This window comes from Eptesicus fuscus, chromosome 4, assembly GCF_027574615.1.
Source record: "Eptesicus fuscus isolate TK198812 chromosome 4, DD_ASM_mEF_20220401, whole genome shotgun sequence".
NCBI classification, from domain to species: Eukaryota; Metazoa; Chordata; class Mammalia; order Chiroptera; family Vespertilionidae; genus Eptesicus; species Eptesicus fuscus.
The window spans coordinates 79,332,110-79,344,379 of record NC_072476.1 but is presented as its reverse complement, the minus strand read 5'-3'; the positions used below and the strand labels follow the sequence as shown (position 1 = coordinate 79,344,379).

The following is a 12,270-nucleotide window of genomic DNA, read 5'->3' as shown; positions in this document are numbered from 1 at the left end:
AATGATGGAGGCAAAAACCTGACAGGAGCAATTTTAGGAGAAAATGAGAAGAGGAATTAGGTACAGTAAGTATAGACAACACTTTTGAGGAATTTTGTTACAAAGGAAGAGAAGACGTGGGAAAATAACTGGCTGGCTTTTTGTTTTTTTCAAGATAGGAGAAATAACAATAGGTTTGTATGCTTACGGAAAAATCTAGAAGATGTTGGAAAATTATCTACATAATTATGGCATAACCAAGAATTAAAATAGGTATAGGGTTAGAGAGTGAAGATAGCGGGTAATGGTCTGATGACATGAAAGTAAAAGCTGTGGTTTTGTGTTTTTTGTTTAATTTATCTTTATTGTTGAAAGTATTACAGATGTCTCCCCTTTTTCCCCTTTGGCCCTCTGTACCCACCCCTGCCCCACCCCAGGCATTCATCACACTATTTTCTGTGTCTATGGGCTATGAATATATGTAAGTATGTTCTTCGGTTAATCTCTTCCCGCTCCTCCCTCCCTTCTCTCTGAGATTCAAGTCTGTTCCATGCCTCCATGTCTCTGGATCTATTTTGTTCATTAGATTCCACATATAAGTGAGATCATGTGATACTTGTCCTTCTTTGACTGGCTTATTTCGCTTTTTTTTAATCCTCACTGGAGGATATTTTTCCATTGATTTTTAGAGAGCATAGAAGAGAGAGGGAAAGACAGAGAGAAATATGGATGTGAGAGAAAACACATCGATTGGTTGCTTCCTATACAGGCCCCAACCAGGACTCAGGCTGGGGAGGAGCCTGAAACTGTGGTACATGCCCTTAATCAGAATTGAACCTGGGACCCTTCAGTCCACAGGCTGACGCTCTATCCCCTGAGCCAAACTGATTAGGGCATCACTTATTTCGTTTTATCTGGAAGAAGTAATGAGATATAAAGAAGATAGTCAACATACTTTCAAACCCAGTCATTCAAGAGCCCAGGGAAAAAACCAACTTTGAAGAGCTGCAGAAGAAGCAGTATCTCCAGAGGAGAGCCCATTTCCATTAGAACAAGGTGAAAGGAAGGAAAATTCAGAGAAGTTAGGAATTTTGCTGATGGTGGATCATGAATTCCTTAGGGCACAGAAGAGTTTCAGCAGCTGGCCAGGGGCAGGAAACAGAAGAGGGGATATGCAGAGCCTATGGGATTAGATGTGGGAGTCTAGGGCTTCTTGCAGTGGCAAATATGAAACAGGATAAAGAGCATAGTAATTGTGCTGGACTCAAGAAACATAACGATGGTAAAGTTGTGAGTGTTCGGGGGACCAGGGCAGTTCGGGGGCACAGGGTATTTCCTTCTAGGGCTGGTGCTCTTCCTCTTGACTCCTGTTGATGAACTCATAGACCTGAGGCTGATTCCCTTCATTATTAACAACTTTATAAAAATGAGTGTCACCATCACACATATGGATTTCTGATCAAAAAGCTTACAATTTTTAAAAATCTCCCTGCTCTGGGGGAAATGTAATTTTTCATAGCAGAGTTTGGTTTTACTTACATCTGTGTTACAGGAGCGATACCGTTTCCTTTCCCCAAGGCAGTACTTTCCACCTCCTGAAGGTCTGAAAACACATTTTGTTTAACATGTGAATATACTATATTTATCCACATAGAAAGTACATATAATGAATGATGAAAACATATTAACATTTACTTTAAGAAAATACAAAATTGGACATTTTACTAGTTATTTAAAAAATCATGCTGGGGACTGATAGTAATAATGATTATGATTGTTGAATGTTAAAATTAAGGCAATTTACTATGAGTAACTTTACAAGACTGTTAATTGTCATGATTTACATTAAGAAAATGCAATTAAATCAATGTATTTTCTAATTATCATAGTAAAGAGGTGATTAGTTCAATTTGAGGTTCCAGCTTAAAATTCAGTTATTTATAATGAAAAGCCACTTGAATCATATTCAACAAACCCATCATCCGATGCTATTTGTTCACCAAGTTGGGAACGAAAAGTTTGATTTTTTTCCAGACTGAAAACAGGAGAGGAAACTAAATGACTCTCTGGAAATAGTTTCAGTTCCAAGTAAATAATGCAGAAATGAATTTCTATCTCATTTCAAATATACAGTTTTAAAAAGTTAAATCTAAACATCAAATGTGTTTGCATTATATAAATACTTTAAATAATACTCAAATTAATGAAAACGTAAGATGTCAAGTATTTTATTTCCATCAATTAATTTTTATAATATTAAACATTAGGGAGAGCCATGTGCTATTATTTGAATACTATTTTTGAAAGCTAACTTGTTCTTTTAAAAGAGGTCCTGTCATGCTCTTAAATATCTGGGTATATTATTGATTATTATAGGGCTTTATAATTTTGGTTATTATTCTACAGTAGCCTATAGTTGAACTTAGGTTAATTATTCTGTACTTGTTTTAAAAATAGCAAAGTCTAAATTACAACTTTGGTTTACTGAAATCAATGGGATAATTTAAGTGACAATTTTGAATACGTTTTGAATGCCAGTGAATGGTGACTCTAAGCATGGAAAACAAATGGCCCAGCTTGAACCAGCTTGGGAAAAATGGGTCGGTCAGACAAAAACTAAGTAATAGGGATGGTGGTAGCATGGCTGGTTTATGCGTAGGTGACAGTGAGTGAGCTCTGTTTAGCAGAAGGGTAAAAACAGATAGAAAATGGGAGAATGGAAACACAGAACTAATATCCAGGGAAACGATTTCAAGCTAAAAAGAGAAGAAAAGAGACATTTAGAGAGAGGAGCCAAAGAGAGGGATTCTGAGTTACAATGAGGGAAAAATAAATATAGACCATCTTTTACCCCAGAAAGAGGAAAACAGCAGAAGTGATATATCATCACCTGGTTCTGCACCAAAATATGCGTTGGGAAAGAAGGCCATCAACCTGAGCTCTAGACAAAAATGTGAGCCCTGACCTGCTGTGGCTGCTAAGGAGCAGTTCAGTCTCCAGAGGGGCAGGAAAGACCATCCACCTGCAATGGGCAGTCTCCAGAGGGGCAGAGGAACCGTCCACCTACAATGGGCAGTGGTGGGAGGGAGAAGCAATACCACAGCAAAGAATACTGATGGGGCTGGCCTTCCGCCAGAGGGGCTCCGGCTGGAGAAAAAGATGGTGGGAGAGGAGCAGTCTGACCTGCATAAAACAGCCATGGGGAGAAAAGTGGTGGCAACTCCGGAAGATGATTAATGGGGGGCATGTGAAAGGAAACTATTTTAACACATGGGCAGTATTCTTTTCATTGTGATTTGTGATGCGAATCAAGGCATTTTAACCCTTGAAGGGCTCTCATTGGTCCTTTTAATACTACTGTAGCAGTAATAATTTTATGTGACATGTGAAAAGACCTTAGGTTTCCTGGGAATAATGGTACTGTAGCTAAGACCAGACCTGGATTCATCCATAATTCAGTAGTTTTTGGAAGAGGAAATCTATCTGATTATTAGTAGATTAAGAAGTCTGGCTCTACCTGGGGTAGATACACAATGCTTGTCTTTTTCCCCTTTCTTTTATTTTTAGTCACATAGGAAGGGGCGAGGAAGAAAAAGGAAAGTCTGTCTAACAAGGCTCCACCGCTCTCCTTGCCTAGTGCTTGTTCTGAAGACAAGCAGTTGGCTCGGGAGTGAAACGTTTTTACAGATAACATGTGAAACCACAGCTTTGAATCATTTCCAACTGTGTCTTTTTGTTGGCTGCGGCTTACTTTAGCTACTTACGCTGGACTGTCACAGCGTCTTACGGATGAGGAGACGCCGCCCCCGCAGGTCCTGCTGCACTTTCCCCACAGTGACCAGGAACCCCAGCCCCCTTCTACGCTCGGGTGCGAAGTGCCAAAAGCAACACAATCTCCATGATAGCACCACTGCAAGATTGCACAGAAAACACAGAATTAGCTTTTAGGCAGATACAGTTATCAGGACAGAAATACACAAAGTTCAGGCAATGACCAATTACAGGCATTAGCATTCTCCCAATAGATAACATAGTTCTTTAACGGTGTTTACACATTGGTGATGGTGCGTGTGATTTGCAAATTATCTTTAGCTAGGCAATGATTGCAAAATCTCTAACATGTACCAGGAGTCTAAAAAACTTGAGTCTATTTCTCTTCCCTTACTATTTCACCTACTCCAGACTTTTCGTGTTTCTCATTATGGAGACCTCAAAAGTCTTTTTTAGATATTCTAGTATTAAAAAATTTTTTTCTTTATATCCCACTATTATTAGACTCATGGAATGATAACGCAATATGGAAAGTTCCCCAGTAAGGAATTTTTATGATGGTAATTGCTTTTTCTTAGAAAGAAAGAAAGAAAGAAAGAAAGAAAGAAAGAAAGAAAGAAAGAAAGAAAGAAAAAAGAAAAGAAAAGGCTGGTTGAGGCTACAATAGTAAAAGAATGTGTTGTGGCATTTCATCTACACGAGTACTGCAGACATAATAAAAGTAATGCCAAGACACTAGGGACTGGGTACAAAAAAACCCTTATGTACACCGACCAGCCATGTGCATAGCCCCTGCACGAACATGTGTATTGGAATTCTTCTCAGCTTTACTCTCTGCAATAAACCACACATACTGCACATAAGTAGAAAGCCAGGAATAATTTATCGAGATGCAGACATCAAATAATCAGCTCATAACTCTAACATGATAAATCTTACTTGCAGAATATGGTAAAAAGGAAAGCCTTTTAAACAACAACAAGCATTTCTAGGCTTTTATCGGTGCATTTTTGTGAATTGCCATCAAACATTGACAAACCATACTGATGCTATGAAAAGTCATTTGTTTACATGAATAACAACAGGCAACATCAGAGTTGAGTAACTGTCAGCAATGTTAGCTAGCTAAATAAAAATTCAGCCTTATATTAAAACATAAAGGGATTAGGATATGTGATGCTTAAATAATAATCATTGTGTAATACTAATTATATATATCCAGAATTTTTTCACTTTTCACCTTTTTCACTGCTACCAATGGCAAATGGAATAGCTTCTTACCTGGTCCCCCTACTTCCATTTTTTCCTACCTATAACCAATCTGTTCTCCAGTAAGCACTCAGAGAGATCTTTTTAAAAAACATATTATCACGTCATGTCTCTTTTCTGCTTAAGAGACTCTGGTCAGCTGTGGCCTATGGGAACCAGCCCTGCCTCCTTCTCCAGCCTTACTCTCTCTCACACATTGCTCCAGACACACCAGCCTTCCTTCCTTTCCTCAAACACTAAGCCTGTTCCCTCCATAAAGGCACTTGCATCTGCTGGTCCTTCTGGGAATACTCTTCTCACAATTCCTTATATCGCTATGTTCTCTTCATTCAGTCCCAGGTCAAGTGTCATTTCAACAGAGAGCTCTTTCCTTGATTGGCCACCCTTATTCCAAAGTGCAACTCCAGGATGTAATAGTTTTAGTTCACACTACTTTAATTACCCTGTTTATTTTTCGAATTACTCCATTATTGTCTGTCTCCTCTCGTTAGTATGTAAAAACCTTAATGTGACAAGTGTGGCTATTTAAATTTAAATTAATTAAAAATTCAGTCCCTTGGACCCACTAGCTACATTCCAGGGCTTCACAGCCACATGTGTGGCAACGATGTTGGGCAGAGCAGATCCAGCACGTCTGTCACCACAGAATGTTCTATCTAGGACAGTGCTGAGCATGTAGTAGATAAGCAACAAAAATCCACTGACTGGCCGAAACCGGTTTGGCTCGGTGGATAGAACGTCGGTCTGCGGACTGAAAGGTCCCAGGTTCGATTCCGGTCAAGGGCATGTACATTGGTTGTGGGCACATCCCCGGTGCGGGGTGTGCAGGAGGCAGCTGGTCGATGTTTCTCTCTCATCGATGTTTCTAGCTCTCTATCCCTTTCCCTTCCTCTCTGTAAAAAAATCAATAAAAAATATATTTTAAAAAAAATAAAAAATAAATCCACTGACTGAATAACAACGTTAGTTCAGTTTTAGAATTCTGTGTTCTGTTTTGGTTGCTACATGTCAGGAAGGAACTGGAACTACTGGAGGGCAAAGAGAGTCAAATTCACCTTTCTTTCCCTGGTAGTTAGCACTGAGTAAATGTTTTAGTAGTTGTGACAACATAAAAGACTTTTTAGAGAAGTGCTAAGCAATTGTCATTTGTCCATAAAAAAATTAGGCAAGAAGAATTCAAATTTTGGTTGGCTATAAGGCAGAACATTCTGAGCCTTAACCTATTAGATATTAAAGACATTAAAAAAGATTATGAGTTTTGACAATGAAAATTACCCTGAAAAAAAAAACAAAACCCATCTGTCCAAAAAGATGAAGCAGAGGTTGCTGGCTGAACCGATATAATACAGTATCAGCTCTGGGAGTAGGACTACTGACAATGTACACTGGAGAGGTAGAGCATGTTCCAGCTGCCAGCTTACAGCTTACCTAATTGATCTTACAGACCAATCATTTGTATTATGATATGCCACCAATTATGCTAGACCTTCACCTATATAAAAGTCACAACATTAGGCCAAATAATCTCTGGTTTTACATTTTTGTTATTAGAAGTACCTGTGTGTAGGAACATCTAAGCCTGTACCTATTTTTTTCTCTGAGAATGACTGAACAAAGTAGTATTGACCAGCAATGACTGATTTGGGCCATGGTTTCAATTAATGTCAACACTTTTAAAAACTCCAACTCTTAAAATTTGTCTATTTTTTTTTCAAGTTGGAAATCTAGCATTATTGATTTCAAATAACATTAAAGCTTGAGTTTACATTTTATAAAAGCACAGAGTTCTAAAGCTCAAAAGAACTTAGCATTCATGAGATCTAAGCACTTCATTTTTCAGATGAGGAAACCAGAGTCTACAGGCAGGTTGACTTGCCCAACATCACTTAGAAAAGAAGGAATTATCTGTCCAAAAATACACAAAAATCAGTTTGTGTGTGTGTGTGTGTGTGTGTGTGTGTGTGTGTGTGTGTGTGTGTCGGGGGCCCCCGGTTGGGGAAGGGGGAAATCTATTGGAGGTGTAGAATTCTATATTTGAAAACATTAAATAATATTCCACTATATTTTACTGAACTGTTTTTTACTACATGAAGTACAAAATAACACAAGAGACTGAAAATAAAAAAATCCACTTAGCTATAAGTGAACAGCCACATGTTATTTCAGACCTCCTTGGGTACTCTTATAATTGGTAAAGAAAAAAAATCACTTTCTGCATTTCCAGGGGCTAAAGGAATTGTGAAAGACATAAGAAAGATGTAGGTTCCAAAGTATTTAATAACATTGTTATACGTTTCCTGGAGACTCACAAAGTGTAGGACAGGAAAAGAAGTCACACAAATGATTTTGTTTTCCTTTTAAAACCTATCCTTAAGGTAAAAGATAAATACAATATTCAGCTTATAAAATGTTACTCCATTCTCATGATTATTTCACATTTACACAGTATTTCATAACTGGTTTGCTAGAACCTTTTACTGCATAAATTCATCCTATTGATTGAATTATAACATAATAGACAATTATATCAGATAGTTAAATAACAAAGATTAATGGGTTAAAAAAAGAAGGATTCATCTATAATGATAAAAGCGTACCGGTGATATGCTAATTAGACTGGATGGCCTTCTAGATATCCTTCCTTCCAGACAAAGCCTCAGTGGGTGGGGGCCGCAGCAGAGGCCCCCCGCCATGGCAGCAGTGGGTGGGGGGACAAGGCCAAGGCCCTTGCACGAATTTCGTGCATCGGGCCTCTAGTAATAATAATAATAATATAAGTATCATTCATCTACAAATTGACAAGAGACTACTGTCTAGTTTAATAACTAATTAACAACTTTGTTAACTAGTCAACATGTTAACAACTTCAGTCTGTCTAGGGACAACTTCACTGTGTGTAGTCTGTGTTACAGACCTGAATTCTCATTCAAACAGTATCTTTGGTTTAAAGCAAGTCATTTATTTATTTTCTTTAGTTTCCCTAACTATGAAATGGGGACTAACTTTAGTTTTCTATTCCAATATGGCTTGGATTAGGACAACTTTAGACATTGTTTCTGTGCAGACATACCTTCAAAGAAGTTAAAAACACATCAAAGGCCCTGACTGGTTTGGCTCAGTGGATAGAGCATTGGCCTGCAGACTGAAGGGTCCCAGGTTCGATTCCAGTCAAGGGCATGTACCTTGGTTGCGGGCACAACCCCAGTGGGGTTGTGCAGGAGGCAGCTGATCGATGTTTCTCTCTCATCGATGTTTCTAACTCTCTATCCCTCTCCCTTCCTCTCTGTAAAAAATTAATAAAATATATTTAAAAAAAAAAAAAAACATCAAAGGACTTGTTTGACTTTTCGTGTTTTGTTTAGCTTCCCCCCACCTTGTATTTATAGGAAGAGATCTCTTTGGAATTCTTGCTACTTCCCTCCTCTGGTAGTAGCAAGTATCTTGATGTAGCACTTGCTTTTAAGAGAAGAAACTTATCTAACTTAATAATAACAACTGCTTTAAGAAATCCATAGGAAACTTCATATGGATAAAGTTATTTGAGCTAATTTTCTAGATAATTACATGAATCAATATATACTGATTTAATGTAAGTCACAAGTATAATTAGATTATACTAAGTAAAGCAACCTGAAGTATATAAATCCTATAAGCACATAAGGTGAAAATTTTTGAGTGTTGTCTTTTCTATTTTTATCCTTTTTTTTTTTTCTTTGCCTGAAGTTGCCAAACCTTTACAAGCTCTATTTTCAAAGCCAAAGAATTTTACTTCTTTTCTTAAAAGAAAAGAGTGAAATCTTCATATGGGAATCTTTATTCTCTAAGATTATATCTAATCTAGTGATGTATTCTAAATATCAGTCATATTAATTCAGCCCATATTATCCAGATAAATAATTTTGCCTTCTTTTTGCTAATTCAAGTGTGTTTAACAAGGTTTAGAAAGGTAAAAGTGAAACTATCACATTCCAAGAATAAATTCTCAGATTGTTCAAGAATTCCTGCTTTTCACATTCCTTCAAAGTAAAACAAATATATTTAAAAATGATCTAGAAAGACAATATACTCCAGTGAAGCTTTAAAAATTTTCCTAAGAAATAATTATTAAACAACATCTCTTGCTGAATTTCATAATCCACATCAGGAAATTGTTTTCAAGCAAGATACATTATAAATTTAAAAATCTAAATTTGAGATTTTTTCAGAATTCCACAAAAATTTTTTCAAGATGAGTATACTTTTAAAATGTTTTTTTTTTAAATATTGAAAACATACATATTTTTTAACTAGAGTCACTAGGATGTGATTATAGATCTTGTACCATAGCCAGCACTGGGTCTAGCCAGCATCTGGAATGAGAGATCTCTAAGGAAATCCTAAGATTTTAAAGCAAGGGATATTGGTGATTCAATATAGAATGTTCTTCCCAAGTTAGAAAAGTTAAAAGTTGAAGCACAGCACTATTAAAAGCCTTATCTTTCCACTCTCCAGGTGCAGGAATTCTGAAGCTTATTCCAGCCCAAATTCTAAATCAGAACTTGTCATCCCATGCTATGGAAATTTCTAGAGCAATTTAAGAGCTAGTTTGGGACCCAGTTGAAACATGTTATATTCTACTCTAAGATCTAAGGCTGCAAATGTCCTATTATATAGCAATGCTTTCGAAGGGTCTATAATAATCCTAGTCTAAGCCAGCCCTGTGTTTCCCATACAAAGATACTAAGAACCGATGTCATATATATATGTAAGTCTAAATGCTGGGCTATATCTCTAACTGGATCTTGTAGAATCATCAAATCAATCTTTTGGAAATAAACCAAGTATTCTAAACCTTCTTTGTGGTCACAATCAGAGCTTGCAAGGATTGGGTTTTCATTATCATTGATATCCTGTTCCATAACAATGCCCATACTGCTATCAAAGTTTTTACAGTCTAAATCTTTGTTTACTATTTCATCAAATGTGGCATCCCTCCAATGCCTGTCCAAAGTGCTATTGCTGATGCCATGTCTAAAGAAAAATTTTTGGGTTAAAGTTATATTGATTTATTTGTAGGCGTTTGACCCATGGACACACAGTACCAACTAGCGCACTGTCTGGGCTCATCAAATTTCCTCCTTTGGTTAATGCTACTGTCCCTAAGCACATCCATTCAGACCATATGGTTCTTATTCAATCCTTGAATGGCTTATTCAGGCAAACATCCAATGGCTGTAATAGCGATGTCAGACCCCCCAGGACTCACGCAAAGATCAGTTTTTAATTTTTTGGCCATATTTCTTACTCCATCTGCTAAATGTGCATGGAACAGTTCCCATACTTACATGGAACATTTGTGGAACTGCGCCTCGGGCAGGGATCCCATATCTTTTGCAGCCAGAGTTTGACAAGATCATTGTGGATCCAGTCCTCTGGATATGTCTATGCTATCACTTAAGCAATCCTTCTCCCCTCACCATTTAAAACAAATTATTCAAAAAACTATGAGCAGCTTTGGTTTTATCCTGCTGGCTAGACAGGATGTAGGTTCTTTCTTGTTTCTTCTGATGAGAGTACTTTTGAAATTTAGAGTTAAAATCAGAAGTCGTGTATATTCCATTCATGTTTCTGAGGAACACAAATTTATCCTTATACTCTCTGATGCTTGCTACTGCCAGGTAAGATAATCTGACAAAGAATTTTCTGCCCCACAATCATCTAAGGTTGGCAAATAATAACCAAAAGTGACGATGATGCTCTAGTAATATATACTAGTACCTTCCTTCTCCAGAAAACCATAAAAAGTTCACTGAGATAGTATCTCATTTCATCCTCACAACATTTCTTTTTTTATTTTTTAATATATTTTGTTGATTTTTTACAGAGAAGAAGGTAGAGGGATAGAGAATTAGAAACATCGATGAGAGAGAAACACCGATCAGCTGCCTCCTGCACACCCCCTATTGGGGATGTGCCCGCAACCAAGGTACATGCCCTTGACCGGAATCGAACCTGGTACCCTTCAGTCCCCAGGCCGACGCTCTATCCACTGAGCCAAACCGGTCAGGGCCGTCCTCACAACATTTCTATGAAATAGGTAGAAATAGGTTACCTCTCATTTTTAAAATGGAGCTTCGTTATTTTGCCAATTGTAACACAATCATATAGTCTTAGCTAATGTTCTGCCTTCAGTGCCTTCCTATTGTGATTCCTGAGATAAGACGCTGTTACAGGTAAGTAAGTAAAAACCCCACTTAGAATTAAAGAATAGAATACATTGTGACTACCAATCTCAAGCTCAGTGACTCGTTTTATTCCCATGACAATGAAAATTTGCTTTTTTCTCTACAAAATTTCCTATCTAACGGTAATGTGAACTCAGAGGCAAGACAGAGGGGCACAGTTTCCAACTTTGGAATTAGTAAGACCTGGGTTGGAATCTCGCCCTGCCATTAAATTGCTGTGTAATCTTAGGCTTTCAAGTTTAAGTTTCCTCATCTGTAAAATGGAAATAAAACAACTTCTACCTCATAGGACTTTGTCACTATTAAACAGAACAAATATGTGCCTGGCACAGTGTAAGTACTTTAAAAATATTCAGTATCACCATCATCATTATTGGTAATGCCAACTATTTTTTAATTTAAAAAAAATCTTTATTGTTGAAAGTATTACACAGGTTCTTCCCACCGCCCCACCCCCACTAACCTCTTCCAGACTGCTCCCAATGCTAACTATTTTCAGATGGCAAGGACACAGACTGTCCACACAAAGTTGACCTGACCAACTGAAAATTCCACTTTGATTTTTGTCCCTAGCTCTTTTTTGCATGGTTGTTTTGAGTCAAAATGCTGAGCTCTGGTTTAATTTCCAGATAGATATAACCCTAGAAGGAAAACCTGCAATTTGGCAACAATAAACACTTTTCTTTTAAGGAGAAAAAAATAACTTAAATCACCACCAACAAAACTTGTAAAAAGATATGACAAAGGCAGTTACTAAAAAATAAGTTAAGAACGGCTGAGCTCAAATGACTAGTCCTTTGTTGTTTTTTTCTCCTTAAAAACGTAGGTGGACCTAGTTCTTTAAAAACCTCTTCAAAAATTCAAAGTTAATGATAGGAAGATATTCAAGGTCTTCTCCTAGAGTGCTGTCCTTTTTCTTTCTAGGAGTCTACATGTGTTTGTTTTCATTCATTCATTCGTTTTAAGACTTAGCACCATTCCTAAAGCTGTCTACTGACCTTTCATATCCCTGGAACAACTGTTAAGA

General features: G+C 37.3%; 1 protein-coding gene across 1 annotated transcript in view; it reads right to left on the bottom strand.

The window, feature by feature from the left end:
• The window catches only part of ADAMTS6 (ADAM metallopeptidase with thrombospondin type 1 motif 6), a 206,406-nt gene that overhangs the window by 84,172 nt on the left and 109,964 nt on the right, over nucleotides 1-12,270 (bottom strand). The window contains exons 12-13 of the mRNA XM_008161866.3: nucleotides 3,744-3,889; nucleotides 1,519-1,582 (exon numbers count right to left, since the gene is read on the bottom strand). Coding sequence (XP_008160088.1) covers nucleotides 1,519-1,582; nucleotides 3,744-3,889 — 210 coding nt within the window. The remainder of the gene's footprint in view (nucleotides 1-1,518; nucleotides 1,583-3,743; nucleotides 3,890-12,270) is intronic.